Here is a 19,302-nt window from a genome sequence, read left to right as displayed (position 1 = left end):
AAGACATGGATTTATACAGTTTATGCATGGCACATGTCTGTTGCATGTCACATGTAACATCCTGCTACTGTATTTTATTCATATCTGTATTTTTAATGTTGCCTATTTTTCAAGGGCTTTTTGTACCGCCATTTTCTGCACCTGTCTTTTAAAATTAATCTGCCAGGAATATTGCATTTTTCTTATTTAAAATACATAAGTTGATGGTGTTGTTTAAGTGAGACATTTGCCTTTTATACATGCAATACAGACACTTTAATTGATCATGTTTTAATAGGCCCATGTCAGTAAGCCTCTAGTTTATGAGGATGGTATACACAGCTCATTAAGGTATAGACAATGTCGGACTCAACACACACTGATGAAACAGACTGCATATTCTCTTAGTAACTTAACCCATTTTCAACATATTTTACGAAATGTCAGGCTATTCTAAGACAGTTAAATCTCTATGACAATTACAAATGTTGAAAAAAGTCAGCTTCTGAATTGTAGTCAAGCTAATACCTTCCACATTTCAGGGGCAAACAGAATGTTCCTTCTGATTCCTTCTCATTTTCTGGGGATATAAGGCTACATAAATATATGAGGTATCTTGTAGATACATATTCTCTGTAACCTAGCAAATCTGTTTACATAATTATGATTTCTTTGCTGTTTCTCACAAACTGTTTTGGTATGTGGCACCGACAAAATATTTGCTTATACTTTAGCTAATGGGGTTTTGACTTTGCATGTGCATAATTTTTCTTGATTGGCTCACGGATTAAAAAATCAAATTATCTTCATGGATATTGCAGTAGGGAGGTTAGCACATTTATCTCACAGTTCTGTAAATGTAAATATCATAGGTATAATGAGCATGCACGTGTAGTTGCAAATGCATAGTTTTAAATTTGCTGTACAGAATTTAATGTTACCCCACTTTGTCTTTTTATGCCCCGGATTCTTATTGAAATGATTAATCATGACGTTAATTTGAAATCTGAATTTTTGGATGAGAGAAATGACAATATATCAATCATTTCATTTGTTTTCTTTCTGATGGAGGTGTCGAGCAATTGCCAATTAAATTGAAAACCTCCAAGTATTTGACAACCCAACATTTTCTAATCTTTCTACCCCAACTATTCCCAATGCCCTATGGTAATTGCTACCTGACATCATGCTTGAATAACAATGAAGTAAAGCCCTTTGGGAATGTTCTCAGTATGCCTTCATGTTCTGTTTTTCTTTACATCTTTCATTCGTCAGGCTCTTTGTGTATTAGGCTATGGTATGTAGCCTTCAGAAACCTTTTATTTCTAGGGGAGATAACCAATTCCAGAAGACACAATGGAAAAAAAGATCATCCAAATCATCAAATCTTTTCTTTAACACATACTAAGCATATCACTGATAGTGTTTTAATTATTTATTAATGAATTCATTTACTTTTTCATTGCTATTTTTCTGCCAGGTATATGATAGTAATTAAATTTGATGGCTCTCTATAAACTGTTGACCGCTGTTGTTTGGTCCTATTAAATTTGCAATTTATTTAACATAACCAAGTGACTTACCTTTGTTTTCTGTTCTTGCTTTACAGAACAAAATTATTCTGGACCCTTTGACATTCAGCGAGGCTCGTTTTAGGCCTTCTCTGGAGGAGCGTTTGGAGAGCATTATCAGTGGTGCCGCATTAATGGCAGACTCTTCGTGTACACGTGACGATAGACGTGAACGCATCGTGGCTGAGTGCAATGCTGTTCGACAGGCTCTTCAAGACTTGTTGAGCGAGTACATGAACAATGTAAGTGTTTCCTAATATATTTTCCATTCATACTCCCTGTCGGAGTGCATATGACTATAGGCCACACCATACAAATCTTTATATATTTCTTCACTCTATTCCCACATTTCTCATCAAATTTTTACATTTCACTCACCCAGATGCAATTGGGGTCATTAAGGAAGGGAAAATAGATTTATTTGAACAATAATACTCTTCACTTACTAGTCATCTTTAAAATATTGTTTGTTCAATGCAATTGTCAATAAATTGGGACAGAGTGCATTTTTATGCAGCCTCACATGAAAGAAACAAAATTCCCCTTTGTCTATTGAATTACTATTGGACAAAGTTCTTTTTTCACTCTGTCTGCAAGCAGATAATTAAGAAATTCCCAAAAGCATTTCGGGTGGCATTTAAGCATTTGTTTTAAGCAAAGTAACTTATTTGTCAATTGCATTGAGTCACGTTGCAACATTTAAACATTTATCACATATGCGATGCTACATAGAAAAGAGGGCTCCAATTTTTCAGGTGAGTTGCTAATAGAGATAGTGTTGTTGTAAATCAAATCAAAAGCCTTTATTGTCATTATAAAACAGCTGCATATAACGAAATTAGTGGTGCTACTCCACAGTGTGTGTTTCCCAGCAAAAACATAAATATGTACTTTAAAAAGTCCCGTCCGGGCAAGGTAATTCTAAAATATTGCACAATCTAAGATATTGCACACCCCAAAGTTATTGCACAGAAGGGATTGCGTGTCGTGCTAGTGCAAGTTCAGAGCCCTGATGGCTCTGGGAAAAAAAACTGTCCTTGTCTATTTGTCCGTGTTCTGTGAGACCTGTAGCAATGTTAATTCTTTGAATTGTGCAAGGACTTCTAACTCCTACCTGTAAAAGACTAAATTATACCTCTTGCAGTTTGGCGGTGTCCATGATGCCATTGGATGTATTCTCAAACATATCATTCTGACAAATTTAACAGCGTGAGAAACGTCTACAACGCGTCGGATGTAATCTTGGACTTGATAAAGAAGTCTATTTTTTTCCAGACGGCAAGCCCTGACCGCATGAAATTGACGTAATACCCATGTCCTGGAAAGAAAGTTTAGCATGGATACAAAATAAAACTCCCGATTTCCTTTCGAAATAAAGCACTGTTCTCATCGAGGATAGTGAAGCTTGTCGATACGTTTCATTTTAATGACCAAATAAAATATGTATTAACTTACATTAGCGTTTAATGTCCTCATGCAGGAAAAAAGAAACTCATGATGATTGAAATCCGTGCAAAAAAACTCCAACAAAATTTAATGACCATTGTGGAATAAGTAAAAACGGAGGGTTAGATCACTTTATGGACATGACACCATTTCAAAACCTTATTAATTGCATATATATGTTTGAAGAAATTTAATAAACAACTTATTTTCAGTTGTGACCAATATCTAAAGGCAGCATCTTATTTTTCCCCAAGAAGCTTGAACCAAAGCACAAGGTTAATCAATGTGGTAGCAGGCCATAAATTAGGTTCAAGTGACAGGAGAATGTCCATACCTGTCTTTGCTGCTGGTGATCTGTGATTGGTGACAGGATGCCTGGCTCCCTGGCTGGTGCTGAATCATCAAGAGCAGCTGATTTAGTTACGGCCGCTCAGACAGGGCCAATCTATCAATTGATCTGGGGAGTAATGCATTACCAGTCTGGGTCAAGGGAGCTTGGGCAGAATATAGCCATAGCCAGAAGCCTTGGTAGGTAAAAAGGGCAAATGGGCAACTCGGTAAGTAGTATAGAGAAGGATTTAGGGAGTGTGATAGTGAGCACACTCGTCTCAGTGTTTGCTGGATGTGGCACATAAAACCAAACATGGGTGCTGCGGTAGGCTGATCATTAGGAAAAGATGGATGGCCTTATTTTATTCACAGTCCCCTTGGAAGTTTCCATGCAGGATGCTCATTCAACATTTTGGGTGACTTGTCCAATGCGGTCACAATGCATGTGGTTGTTTGTTTATGCTGCCTCTATGACATACAAAATATGAAAATCAGACCTGCACAGTTGAACGCCCCAGTGAGACATGCTAAAATGTGGAAACAATGGTTCCCAAAGACCAAATGTCGCCACCTTAAACTGAAGTATTGTCCAAACCTAAGTGCTTTTTAGAGTCTTAAAACTTTTAAAAGTACACTTCCCCTAAGTGAACTTGAAATTTATCCATTTTAGAATTGATTGACCATTAAATGTCTTTTATTCAGCTTCCTTTCAAACAAAGGGCTCTAGCTTGTGTCTGGCAGAAAGGCAATACCTCACTTTTTTTTCACTACATAAAGAGGGGAAACGATTAAGTGCCCCCATAAATAGCAAAGTATTGTGCTGTATAAATGAGGTGTGGTGAGGTGCATTGCTGCAGCATTCCTACTGTTCGGATGCTGCAGACAGCATTTGCGTCACTGATCAACAAAAAGTTATTGCAGTATCATTCCAACTGTTTAAATGGTAGTATATTTGATCTATGGTCCTCTAAGCAGGCACATGGAAAAACAATTGTTCTCAATTAGAGCAAGAGAGGGTAAAACATAAAATCATTAAAGGTAACTCTTAATGTTTTTTAAACATTACTTTCCCAGAACATGTGCAAACATCTAATTAGGTTTGAAAGACAATTTCCATGTCAAAATCCCTGAATGTACATTTTTCAAGCTATTTTATTTGGTCATTTGTGCTTGGCTTTGCGAGCAGTCAGATTCTAATTAATAAATGGCTGAAAAGATTGAATACGAATGTTTAAGTTCTAAATGCATGCTCTTATCTGATTATTCGTTGAACGAGTGAGTTAACCGGAGGGCAATTCTAAAGTCCTCATGTATTGATCATTTGACCCAAGGTGTCACAAATGTTAATAGAGACAGGAATCACAGTTAACTTCACACATTCACACATACGTAAGCAACATTCAATCAACTACGGCCTCTTCTGTGATTGGCTGGGGCCGAGTTTTGGGTGTACCCCACTTTCTGCCCATAGTCAATCATCGTGACGATAACTCGTAACGATAGTAAATGAATAATTGAGTATAGTAGTAGTGTTAAAACTGTACAGTGCACAAGGTGTACAATTAGCTCGGAAGATATAGTTTTTTCAAAAAAATTGCTTAGTTTGACCATTTCATGTTTGTTTTGAGATACTTTCTTTTAATGCCAGTTAGCCTCGACACAAAATTGACTCAACACAGCTTGTACGATTTTATTATTCTATTAGTTCAGTCTCATTTTCCTATTGCCTCTACATTACTGGCCTCCAGACTCCTAGATCCAGCAATAAATCACAACTTATCCGCTACATGCCATGGCCTCCCTCTCATCTGTCAACAAGTAATGCACTACTTGACAAGTTGCAATCCACCGGGCACATATTAACCTCCCACTTTGAACAATTTAAGATTGTTGGCCACTCAAGGCTGGACCACAATTTTGCACTATATGGATATATCAAACATCTAGTACTCCCACAATTAGTATTCCCACAATAGTTAATCACATGTTAGAAAGTTACAAGTTCTTGCAAATTCCTCAGAGACCTGATTTGCTCTTTTTTTATTCAATGGAATATTGAATTTGTTTTGATTGTTAAACAATCAACTCCTCTGCCTTGTGGGACCCAATAGGTTACTAAATTCTTCTTGCCTATCTTTGTATATTGTCTGTGTTTAAACCATGCAAATGTAAAAAATACTTTTAATGCTTGGTTTTAATGGGTGGTCCTGTATAGTGCAAGATTCTGTCCATTCCCAGAGAAATTCTTTTCTCTATGGCAGCAGTGGCATTTATCAGTAGTGTACTTTTAGTGTTGCAGTTCTGAAGTTCAAAATCTTAAATTTTGTTTCCTTTTAAAGATTTTTTTCCCTATGTTTTCAATAGAGACTAACTAAGTGGATTACCTTTTTGAAGTAGTTATCCTTCCTCAGCTAGCAACATTTTTTTTTCTGGTTTTAGGTTACTGCGGAATATCTTGTAGTCTAATTAATTCAATTTCCAAGTAACTTTACCAACACTGTCTATTAAAATTAGGTTTTACTTGATGGGAAACGAGAAACCCAATGCTTTGCTGTTATTAGGAGCACACGCATACCAGAACCCCTGAACCCATTCCCTCACCATTTAGGATTTAGGTGATCGAAGAAATGAGACTTAATTGGGTTTAAAGGTCATATCAGGGTACCTGATGGAATTATCTAGGAACATATTAATGCAATGAAAGGCTTTTAGATTTGGCAACTATATTGCATTAGAATGTTGCCAGCCCTTGTTCTACCCCCCATCTCAATGCTGTGTAAAGCCAATTCCCTTTAAGGGCTTGCTGTTTTGAGTAGCACAAACGTGATTGACATTGATAGCTTGATCAAACCATGGAATCAACTCTAATATCATTATGTAGGCAGACATGCAAGCAAAGACCTGGGCTCTAACTGTATTAACTGCTACATATGTTAGGATTATAGATCCAGAGGGCTAAATGCAATGGGAAATCAAGCTTGCCGGTCACGATTTAGAGCGTGTGTGACACTGTTTGTGTTAAGAGATGTTTCTTTCAAATCCTGTGACTGTGACTGTCAAGGGAGAATGAGCTGGGGGTGGTTCTTCTATTTAAAAAGGCCTCTTGTGAATAGTAAAAGTTTATGTTGAATCACAATTCTTACGCACTCATATCGGCACATTATTTCTTAATGCTGTATGGATTCGTGTGACTGTTTTGAATTTTTAGAATACAAAAAGGACATTTTTTTTTGCATGATCTACCACTACTCCTGAAAAGACATACCAACCTAAACCCCCCACCCTAGCACATATTATCATTTGCCAGTAGATACTTGTGGAAATCTAGAATAATTAAGCCATTGTGAAAATGTAAAAATGGCTTAAAAATATTTTAATATTAGTATTGTTGGTATATTATACTGTTAGAAATGTAAGAGGTTGGCGCAGCGGAAAAAAATGTTTTGCTTCCACAGAACTAGGGCACTTTTGCATGTTGTTGAAATTGAGATGGCCCTTTTCAGTATTCTCTGAACATGCTGAATATTTCCTGAATCATACAAAACTGGGTGTCTTACAATTTCCCAAATCACTTGATGGCTATTTTACACGATGTTTGTCTTAGTTTTTACATGAACAATTTTACCTAAAAAAATAGCCAATAACCATTATGCATTGAAAAGAACTAAACTTTCTACCTGTCCAATTGGAATGCCAAGTTTCAGGTTTTATTTAAGAATGTACCTTTTGGAGGAATGAATTTTATATAGCAAAAGTACAGAAATAATTTCCCAAAAACTCTCTTGAGGGATATAGTAATCTAAATCACGATTCCACACTTAACATTGTTATCATTCCCTCTCGCACTCCTCTCTGTGCAGCCATGCAACGTGCAGTTTCAGTGATACAACGTGTAAGTGCTCAGGCAGTAGGACATAAATTATTCTGCCCTGTAGGCACATGAGTTACAGTACATATGGCAAAGATAGGATTAAGTGACCTCATGAGATGTTTTCCCTTTGCATATATTTTTCCTAGATATGTTTAATATTTTACATTTGAAGCCTTTACCTTATTTGATAGGTTAAAGAAATGTAATGGAATTCAAAACTAAATGCTCTTTGCTAATTGGCTCTTATTTTTATGCTTAAGATTTGCATAAAGTTATAAGTGAGAAAGAAATCAAAGGCAACAACAGAAATTATCTTTTAAGATTTTGGTAATTAACAGAATTAAATCATTTTGGTAATCCTGAAGAAACTGAAGCAGAAAGTGTTTAGTCTGATCTGCCTTCATAGAGTGAGACAAAAAATGAAATGAAGTTTTTTGGGGGGGGAGTATGGAAACTACTAAATTTAATCTGTAGTTTTGGATGTCATTATCATAAAAATACTCTACATTACAATGTCCTTGTTATAGACCTTCACTTATTCCAAAACAAACGAAGCACCCCTTAGCATTACCTCAATGTCACTGTTATTCACAAGGCTTCTAGCCCAAACACTCATTACTTTGCACATTTTGACTTAACACAGTCTAAAATGAGTATATTTTATCAAGATATATTCTTACAAAATCTGCATGTCCAATGATTTGCTGTTCTAGTTTGCTTTAATAGCCAGTAGGAGCCGTCAAAGACAATAGATCACAGTCTGCGTCGTAGTGCCGGCAGTCAAACAAAGAATATGCAGAAAGGCAAATGGGGGGTTGAGGGTGGTGGACCAGATGGAGAGTCATAGTGAATACTCGGCCCGAGAAGAAACCGATAGAATGAGGAGGTAAATCTATGAGCAAAGGGGGATAAAAATACAAGTAAAAATGTGGGTTAGAGAAAAACGACAGCACATCTAACTTTCCTTTAGGCTAGTACAGTAAGGGAAGCGATGCAATTATTGTCTATAAGAATGTGGTTCTCAAAGAAGCTCCCGAGGGTGATGACTCATCTCATGCCTTCTCAGGGATAGTGGCTACTCATGGCTCTTAAACACATCACTTATGTGAGCCTCAAGTCTTGTTTACTTATCTCATTAATTAGGTCCATCTTAATTCTATCTATCTGGATGGATGCGTATCTTCATTTTATCCAAGAAAACTTGTTCTAAATAACATGAAGTCGACTCTTAGAACTATGCTGGCTATCTTAACATAGTCTTCTTGCTCTTTTCGCTGGCGTAGCTACTTGTTCCATTGCCCATATCAATACTGTAATTCCAAAATATTGGCTTTCACTCTCCTAGACAATCAGCTCAAATGAATTCTCAGTGGTGCATACACTTATTGAAATTAAGGCTTCACGTAAGAAAAGGAGGTTTTGACAAGTATTTTATACAATCCATGAAATTTAAATGACACGTTTGTTGTTTTAGAAATCTTACATGTTGATTATTTAAAATAAATGGAAAAGTAAAAGCTTTCCTTTTGAAATACTGCAGAAATATATTAGATCACAGTTTAATGGACATTGGAGTCTATTGGGCCCAAATAAAGTACACTGTATGTTGCCTCCATCACAACACTGTCACAATCTAATTACCGAACCCTGATTTTTATCTTTTTGGAAGAGCCATTAAATACTTTACTAAATAGCAAAATAAGATAAACTCTGAATACTCTATCAGTCTGTATCTGAGGTCACAACAAGTTATTAACCCTACTCTTGAATCACTCTGTCATGGGTAAACAACCAAGAGTAAATAATGACACTTGGTTTACCCCCTTTCCACCTAACATTCATCCACTTGGACAAACTTTACGCAGCTTTCTTCCCCTTTTCACATTGTTGATTCTATTAAAAAACATACAGGCACAAGGTTGTATTGCAAACCAAATCCCCGTAGAATGGGTAGTCTGCCGGATGTGCATCCATAAATCACATAGTTTCCATTACAGTGCTTGTCCATCTGCTATCCTGACGGAGGGTTCTCGAGAGTCACCTTTAAAAACTGATTCATCATGAAATATGGAACCCTTCGGATCAATAAATCAAGGTTATGATGGGAGTGAAGACTGATGTCAACCCCTCAATAGTTTTCTTTTTTCAAACTGGCAGGCAAATATAAGGAGAACACTTATCATAATTGTGTGTGTTATTGATACTGAAATTGCATGTTTTAGTTTTATTTTCTTAATTTTGGTGGTTAGCTGATAACCTGGGTGCACCCTGCCTCTGGTCCAATAGGCAATAGTGAGGATACTTGGATGAAAATCACTATATTTTTAGTATTGTTGTCTGCTGGTGGTGTCTAAAAAAAGTTGGAAAATGTCTCCCCTTTCATAATTAAGTTGATTGATAGAACCCTATCAATAAACCTCTAGAAGAGAAAAAAACACATTTAAAAAAATATCCATTAGTATAATCAAATTAAAATATCGCCCCCTTCTTTGAGACAGGATTGGACTAAAATCACCTTTTGTCCAGATTGCTTCAATTATTTTCTATTCCTGACCCTTTCCTCCACTAAATGCCAGTTATTTTTGTGATTAATTTCTGTCTCTCATGAAAACAGATTAAGTTGTGGTCTTTGAGGTGTTAATGTGCAATGCATATGTAATCTTTTTGAATGACTAAATAGAGAGGTTACTGCAAGATCCTTTCCAAAATTATCCGTTACCACCTCTAATAAAAAAAATCCTTTACCACATCTAATATAGATAATAAATTTGAGAATTGGCCTTCAGTCATAAGCTGTCCCCTTCTATTTCTGGATATTCTTGATAAGAAACTAAACATTGTGTGGCACTGAAGTGCTCCAGTGTATTATCTAAAAAAACAGTTAATTGAAATACTCCAGTCAATCATAAAAAAGGTACATTTTTATTTTTTATATTTATTTTCTCATCTTGCTTTGTCTTAAACATTAAGATACAATTATAAAGATAAATCCATACTTTTTTTTACCTAATACTTGTAGGTATGCAACTTACATTTTATCAACATGTCTAAAAATTGCAAAGCATATTTATTCTGTTTTTCTTTCAAACTGTCATTTTGTAGCCACCCTTTCCCAAATCTATAATTAAACTCAACTTAAAAGCCAAATGCTCAGCACATGACCTTAGGGAGGTGCTGACTTTTGGTTGCACTTTAAGTGGGCATTTATTTGTGTTTGGTGGGCATTAGCTTGTGTTTTCACAGTTTTCAAAACACACTCTGGGAAAAGACTTCATACTTTAAGGCACACTTGTCCCTAAAAAGGCCCTGGGATAAAGAAATGCATCATGCTTATTGCACTAGAGTCTCTTCTTGTTTAATTAAGAGTTCTTGCCTTTGTTTGCAAGATATTCAAAGAGGAGGAATACATTTTCCCATGGAATGGGTTTTTCTCAAACAATTTCATGCCACTGTTTACACAGTAGTATATCATAAGTACACCATTTGTTTTATTATATATTATTATTTTCTATTACTATATGTTATTGGTTTGCATTGCATATGCAGTGGCATACTTTAACATCTCTTTCTTATTGAAATCACGTCTTTTGTTGACCAGTTCACTGGATCTCAACTCCTTTTCTAATAACCATGTTACACGGAGAACATAACATTTCATTCATTTCATTTTAGTCTTGAGGGAATTCATTCCAGTTGTTGTGGTCAATCGTTGCTGCATACAATCTATGTTAATCCTATCATTGGGGGATTGGAGACTAACCACTTCCATTTGTGGCTATTGTGTTAAATTATAGGGTTAGGTTGGCACAGTTGAGTTAAATGGTCTGAGGCCCCTTGCATTTTGAGTGGCACTGCCCAGAGTGAAGTAAGCCCTTAGAAACTGTGATTACTCTGCTACAAAGCCAACACTTGACAGCAGATGCTTTTGCTTCGATTTCTTTATGTAATAAGCAAACACAACAAAGCTTACGCTGGTCTATGAGGAAGGGTTATAGTCATGTCAGATTTTTCATCTATTTTTTTACCGTGCCATCGGTGCATTACATTTGACTACAGTTCTGAGACCAATGATCCAATCCTAGTCTCCAAAGTTCTTGTGTAGTTTCTCCAGATCCCCTAGTTTCCCCCCCACATTCCAAAAATGTGGTGGTTGAACACTCCAAATTGTTCATGGGAACGAATGTATGTTTGAAAAGTTGTTCGTCTGTATGTGCCTTGCGATTGGCTGTCAACCAATTCGGGGTGTACACTGCCTATTGCTCATAGTTAGCTGGAATAGGCTACAGCATGGGTGGCCTACTCTGGTCCTCGAGAGCCCCTATCTAGTCTGTTTTCCATATCTCCCTCCTCTACCACACTCGAATCAAATGATCAACTCATCAGCAAGCTGCCCAGAAGCTTCATACCGATCCGGATTATTTGATTCAGGTGTGTTGATGGAGGTAGACATGGAAAACAGATTGAATAGGGCTCTCGAGGACCGGAGTTGGCCACCCGTGGGCTGCAGCATCCCCGCAAGCCGCTTGAGGATATACGGCATGGGAGATAAATGAATTAATCTATCATTAGCCATACCCTACTGTTTAGTTAGGGCAATCTCAGTACCCAATTCTGTCCCAAGTCTTATGGTCCGCATGATTTAGAGAATAATAAGTTTTTCTATTTCCAATCTTGTGAATAAATACTCACTGGTGCCCAATGTGTTTTGCATTGCAGTCTTCATTTTAAAAGCAAGCAGACTCAATGAGCAATTGGTAGGGGGCCAATTCTGTTAGAGGTTTAAAATGGCACATCATCTGCATCACATCCAAACCTGCAGCAATGTGCTGCACAATTTTCTCTCCAGGCTTCGTCAACCTTACTCAATTACTGCCTTGAAGCTTGGCTGCTTTAGTCTATGCAACACACATGAATATGTAGGGTATTATCTGATGACATTGGGACACAGGAGAGATTAAAAGAATGATTATCTAGCTTCCTGTTTTTGTTTTCAGGCATTAGATTAAACCGATATTTTAAGTGCATCGAGTTGAAATCATTTGGATACAACTATAGTTTACTTTTCTTGATATAGCATGGGTGTAGTTAGTGTTTGCAAATAGATTCAATTTTCTGGAACTGCCTTCCTTCTCTGTTCATGACTTGAGAATTTACATAATGATGCAGTCTAACCCATCAGTTGTTATAGACACATTCAAATCTTTAGAGATTGATGCTGTGTTGGCGTCATAGTTATCTGCTTCCACATTTTCCTACTGTACTTTTTATATTCAGTGAGCGGGTCACATGAGGGCTGATAGAAGTCTATGTATAGTCAGAGTCTAAAATATCATATGATTTTAACTTGGTTTGTGCAGGTGGCATCTGTTGCCTGTCAGCTGAATCTGCTAAACCATGTCTATAAACATTAACACCATTTCCATACGTCCTGAGTCGGAAAACTTTGTCGCAAATAGCTAAGACCTCTGCCTCTCTGACACTGTTTATTTATCTACATTCATTCCGACTGTTGTTGGCTAGGGAATGTAATTACTGGTGTGGAACAGCAGCTGAAGAAGCCAATTTAAAATCAGGTTCCAGCGAGGTGTGAGGCCTGCCCCAAAAGGCTTAGGTGCTTTACTTGTTCCATTTAGGTTGACCAGTGCATTGGGACTAAGGAGGCGGTGGGAGGGCTTGATGGAATGCAGGATTACCAACAGATTTTAGTTGTATAGATTGCATACGCAAAAACATGAATCTGCCATAATCTTTAAATATTTATTTGTTATTACACATGGTCCATATTTAGCCCTTTCAAGATCCTAAAATGCTAATCAAAGGGCATCTTTGTTCAGAGGTTAAAACAAAGGATCTGAGCGATAAACCTTCTTCAATTACAAGCTTTAAATTCATTCTTTTTGGTTTGTTCTTTTTTTTTTCCCCCCAACATGAACAATAGTAAAATTTTATATATAGAATAAAGGGTGATGATTTTAAAAACACCGTATCAACCTTTTGCTAAACGTTTGGGAATAAATTTGTATCAATATAACATTTTCTATTGATGTTAAAAATGTCGGCATGATTTGCAATGTCTGCTGAGCGCCAAATGAAGTACACACAGCTCTTGTTTGGGCCTCTTCTCAATATACAAAATTGGGTTGGTAGAAGTCCATGTATTTACCAAAACCTTCACGCCTGTTATGAGAATGAACAAATTGGAAATGCCTTGCCTTCAAGTTCTTTCACATGTCATATTTTTGAAAGATTACATTTTTTTGACATTAGTACCTTCAGAAAGTATATACATACTTTGACTGTATGAAATGCCAAGCTCGATCCACATCTTTTTCAAAATATTTTAGCACTTTGTGGTTCTTGTGTTCCATTCATGCAATTTAACACGCATCCAATGCATGACAGTACAATTTAGTCATTCATCTTGATTAAGTGTGACTCATAATATCTACCTGACAATGTCAACCTCTCTGCTTTAATTCCAGTAATAGATTGACATGTCATGTTGCATTTCATCTCAAGCAAATAAGTATTAGGGTCACACAAATTGATCAACATTTCAGAGTTGATAAAATTGAGTTAAAGATGGTTTTAGATCATTAAAAGCAGTACTTTTTATCAAAGCTGGTTTAGGGTATACATAGTCGCTTTACGCCCAAAGTTGGTTGGGATAGGCTACAGCACGCCGAAACACTGACCAGGATTAGTGTTCAATGAAAATTGATGGGGCAGCATGGTGAGGCAGTGGTCAGCACAGTTCTAAGATCGAGAGTTCAATCCCCAGTGGGTTCCGATCTTTAGTTACTTTCTATTTTCCTTTACTATGCAGTACATTAACTATGAATGACACTACGGACTTCCGATGTCGACCAAAACATTGTCAGTGAAGCAAGCATATAAAACTTTCATCTTGTCATCATTTTATATTTAGTGTGAAGAGTTTTTTTCATAATTCATTACGTCAATATCTGTTTATTACTATGAATGTGTGAGTCGGCTTTAATTGAGCCGTTTGTTTCTGCGATGTAACAAAATGTTTGATTTGATTTTGACCCTGGTTGCAGAAATCTCCAAACCATTTTCATCAAAGAGAGGAATGCCCTAAACATATAGTATGCCTGTGACAAATTGTATTAATAATTACATGCGGAAGTGTGTTGAATCTTATTTTCTATTTTTTGCATTTTGCTACCATACATCACGCTATTGAAGGGTGATACAATTCCTGCTAAGCCCTTATAATCCACCTTGGCTAGAATAATGATTGCTTTTTGTCTGCTGTTGAGCAAATAGTCCACACCATGTGGGTCATTGCAGCCGAAACAAATCTTGATCTCCACGCTTGATTTCAATACCTCTTTATGCTCTCTCTCCTGCACGCGTTCCTCACTTTCTCCACTCTATCTTCTCCCATAGCTCTCTGAATCTTGTAACTAAGCCTGTTTGTAACAAAAAATGTGCCCTGGGCACTTTTATTAACAAACAACACCAACAATATTCATTTTTAAAGCTCATATCTGCACATACATACTTCTTAACTGGCCTAGTTGCAGTCTGTGTTACCAACACACAAGAGGGAGAACATAATTCACATTTCCAAACCACTAAATAATTGTGGTTAAAAGTGAGAAAAATACTTTCCTTTTTTCTTTCTTTTCCTTTTCACTGCAGGATTCTACATCCTGGCCATAGTCAGCTATCATAGGCTCTAGCACACACCTGATTGTCGTGAGGGTACAGAATTAATTACTTTATGAACGTATGCCATTTTTACAAAACATGATCTCAAATCAGGACAGCCCAGCAGCTGAGTGATTAGTTCTGGGGTCTAGGTTTCTATCCCAGGTCAGTCCTCACTGTGTGGAGTTTGCATCTTCTCCCTGGGCTTCCTTGGGGTTTATCCATGTACTCTGATTTCTTCCCACATCCCCAAAACATGCAGGATTGGCTGGTTGGACACTCTAAATTAAAAATCTGTCTACATTAAAAAAATACAATTTGAAATTGTGCTATTGTTAACTTTACATTCAGAATTTTTTTATTTTAATTAAATAACAATTCAATTGTCGTTTTCCACAATCTAAAATGCAAATACCGTGTAATCACAGTACCACCTGTATTCAAGCAAGGACATGTAGTCAACAGGCTTTCCGTACAAGTCAGTCCACTTAAAAAGTCAGGTAGTTGTTAACCTAAAGTAATAAGATTTTACTAACAGAAAATTTCAAGAGCAATACAGTTCCTAGATACACTGTTAAACTCAGAAACTCTCAACCCGCTTTAATCAATAGAGATTGTATTCTCAAGCTGACGAATACGGTATGCAAGTAGACACATTAAATGGATGCATAACGTTTGACAAGTTAGTTTTCTATCATTGTAAGCACTTGAATTCACTTATTTTTTTCTGAAAGTGTTTCTTTACATGCAAAGCAAGAATCCAAAAGCCTATTTTGGCCATATGTGTATTGAGTTGAGATGGGATCAGTACTTTAAACTTAATCTTTTCTGAGGCACACAAAAAGCTCAAGGCCATAAGTTGATATCAAAGACAGATGTGAATGATGTATTCACTCCTGCAAACGCATCATATTTGTATTCAGGGCTTGGTTGTAAACAACTATCATTCTTTATTCAATCTGGTGGGTGCAAATGACATGCTGTGGAAAAGGACAACATGATGATCAGAGTGAATGTTTTATTTTAGTGCCAGCTCTAGTAATAAATTGCAATGTAATCAGCTATTAACTTGTTCTCATTAGAATTAGCTGAATGGTTAACATGATTTATTTTGGCCATTTTGTTGAAATATTTTATGCATAATTGTAATTCGGGCTTTATTAATGGCTGATAAATGTAAATATTTTGTGTCTTGAAAAGAAACTAAATATAATTATATATATAATAAATTATATTCTTGTCCAATACAATTCAAAGTTAATCAATTCGCTCTAATTTAAGGCATAACAATAATGTAATTTCTGAAAACTATAATCCGTTATTTATATCATTCTTCCGTTAATGTTTTGGGAAGGTCAGAGATAGTGGACATTATCCATCCAGAAAATTAATGGTTGTAGTGGGTGGGAATCAATACAATTTTATTGACTGGTACACGTTACAGACATTGGTTAGTGGCTTTTGCCGTAAATATTATATTTTATGACAGGGTAATGTTTTTTTTTTAAAATGGAGATGTGTAATATTCATTTAACTGTAATATTTTGTCCCCTAAGGCACTTTCATGCAAGCAGGCTATTTTTCATGTGGAGTATTTAGTTATAAAAGATAATAAGACAACATAATAAGGCAAGACAAATTACAGAGATCCAGAACATTTGTTTTTGCATATTTGTCGATATAAACATTGCGATCATAGTAACATTTGGCTTATCTTTGTTCAGCATATTGGAGTTTTGCTCGGCACAAATCATAATACATTATAACAAATCTTGATTAAAAAAAATCTTCACAATGATTATCGTGAAACTGATTAAACTAATCCACTTCAAACTTCCATGTAAGCGCAATTCAACTTCTTGAACTCTGTGCCAAGTTGCCAGGCAGTTTCTCCTTAACATATCCGGAGAGGAGCTCATAAAGAATTATACACTTTACAGACATTTAACTGATTATGTCAGTATTTGCCCCAGGCATTTGTGTGGAAGGTTGACAGCTTGTTGACATGACTTTATGTCACTGAGCCACACAGTGGGGGTTCACTGTTATGTTTTGCTATAGTTTCATGTTAACATTAGCTTGTACTCGGCTGATTTCGACACATGGTTCGGCTTGTGCAATTTATTTTTCCCTTTGGTCTTTGTACATTAAGATTCTGACATTACATTTCTTGTCTTTGTAATCTTCAGGAATAATGTTGACAAGGTTTGACAACTATGGCTCTAAATGCCAAATTGCATTAATTGAATTTCCCCAGAAGGACTTGTGAAGTGTCTTTGTTTTTTGTTCCTTTCTTCTTCTTCCTACTATTACAGTTTAGCTGCTAACATTTCATTTACCTACTTTTATTGTACTGTAGTTTAGGGGACACTACATTTGGTTTTCCCAGTGAATTTTAGGCATACCTTTCAAAAAAACTCCTTGTTTCTGTTTTGTTGTATTTTTCAGTGGGTTTTGTTTTTGCTACCTCATTAACACACAACCACACTTTGATCATGTCCCATAGTGTGACTAGATAAGAATATTGATAATTTTGCAAGCCCCAGTTTGAAATTATGCAGATCTATTCACTTTCCTCATTAAATGCATTGAATATGTTTCCAATGTTTAATAATGACTTAGACATATAACAGTATAAAGAGCAAATCCACAAGTGTATTCAAATTTTGGGGGACATTTTACAACCACTCCCTTTAATGCTAAATTGGTTCATTAAAACATTTTTGGTCTCATTTGTGGCCAGATCCCAAGTTATGGTGACCCATCAGGACTGCATTGTCTTTACTTTCAAGTACATTTTTATTTTAAATTTCATCAACTAAAATGCCTCATGATTCTGCCATATTTATTCCTTCCAGTGTGTGTTTCAAATATTTTTTTGATCATGATCTTTTAAACGGCGGCCTGGCGAATGAGTGGTTACCACATCGGCCTCACAGTTCTGGGGTCCTGGGTTCAAATCCAGGTCAGTCCTCCTGTGTGGAGTTTGCATGTTTTCCCTAGGCCTGTGTGCGTTTACTTCCACCCACATTCTAAAAATATAAATGCTAGGCTGGTTGGACACTCCACATTGCCCCTAGGTATGAGTGTGAGTATGAATGGATGTCCGTCTCCTCGTGCCCTTTGATTGGCTGGCCACCAATTCAGATTGTCTCCTGCCTGGTGCCTGTAGTTTGCTGGGATAGGTTCCAGCACACCCGTGACTGTTAGTCATCATTTCCGGTAATGAAGTTCTTTCCCTACTCACACCAGGGAAGGGCTAATGCTGTCGTCAAACCCAATTCTCTTTAAAACAGCCTTGGGTTCCCAATGGCCTTCATCTGTCTTCGCACCGCTGTTAAACACAAAGCAAACTTGAAGGATGTTTTAGTACTGACTGCTATCCCATAGTGTATTTTATATTGTCCTTGCCCAATTCAAGGTAAATATAACGATATTCCAATACAAAACATTTTCACTTAATCCTACAAATTTTCAAGAAAAATATCATTTATGTTTCATATAATGCAATTCTCTGGGCATCGATTCATAGTGTGCACCATCTGGTGCCCATTGTTAGCTGGGATAGGCTCCATGACCCCCTGCAACCCTTGTGAGGCTAATCGGTTCAGATAATGAATGAATGAATTAAGTTTTCATATACATTTTTGTTTTCATCATATTCTTCACTGGAAGGTATTGTAACATGCAAACAAAGGGTATTTTTGCACTCACAAATGTAAAAAATAAATAATAAAAAAACACTAATTTCCAGACTATACGGCACACTTTATTATATGCCACTTCTACCCTATTAATATATAGGTTGATCCATTTATTTGTAAATTTTAAATAGTTAAATGGTTAAAGAGTCTTTTAATGAATTTTACTGCGCTAAAAACAGTGTTTTTACCCACAAACCACTGCACAGCTTCAAGTGACAGTGCAAATATCAAGCATACAATATGCAGCAGGAAGGAGGCCTGCAGCTTTACTTTAGAATTTGCTCTTGATCCTCAAGGCTTGAGATGTGGGCGGGACTGTCAAGAACTGTTATCACTACCAAATATTATACCCATAAAAGTTTGATGGGGGTTCACATAACATACATTGTTTTGCTTAGTGCAACCACCTTCCTACACTGAACTTCAAATGTTGCACAGTGTCTTTAAGATACTAACCATATTATTTATCCTTTTTGTTTTACCCTTTATGTTATCAATTACAACCAGTGACAGAAGGTGCAGCAACGGTTTGGATACAAAATACTGAGCATTTCAACTTTGGGGGTTTGCAGAGTGGATGCAAGTTAATTTGTTTTATTTGTATAAATGTCTTAAGGAGGCCAATTAGATTTTTAAGAGACATTATTATCAACTCTTAAAGGTCTATGTTAAATGTAGATTTTTGGGCACATTTGTGAATGCCAATTCAAGCTACAGTTTTATG

The 19,302-nt window shown here is 36.5% G+C and overlaps 1 protein-coding gene across 9 annotated transcripts in view; it reads left to right on the top strand.

Moving 5' to 3' along the window:
* The window catches only part of ctnna2 (catenin (cadherin-associated protein), alpha 2), a 133,015-nt gene that overhangs the window by 36,865 nt on the left and 76,848 nt on the right, over positions 1 to 19,302 (top strand). For 6 of the 9 annotated variants that reach the window (XM_077605054.1, XM_077605052.1, XM_077605051.1 and 3 more), the window contains one exon: positions 1,589 to 1,792. In XM_077605054.1, the coding sequence (XP_077461180.1) occupies positions 1,589 to 1,792 (204 nt within the window). Of the gene's footprint in view, positions 1 to 1,588; positions 1,793 to 2,694; positions 2,779 to 2,825; positions 2,874 to 9,194; positions 9,375 to 19,302 lie in introns of those variants that run through there. The other 3 variants (XM_077605058.1, XM_077605059.1, XM_077605056.1) reach the window with 3 other exon arrangements.

Source organism: Stigmatopora argus, chromosome 7, assembly GCF_051989625.1.
Source record: "Stigmatopora argus isolate UIUO_Sarg chromosome 7, RoL_Sarg_1.0, whole genome shotgun sequence".
Lineage (NCBI taxonomy): Eukaryota > Metazoa > Chordata > Actinopteri > Syngnathiformes > Syngnathidae > Stigmatopora > Stigmatopora argus.
This window is presented reverse-complemented; position numbering and strand designations above follow the sequence as displayed.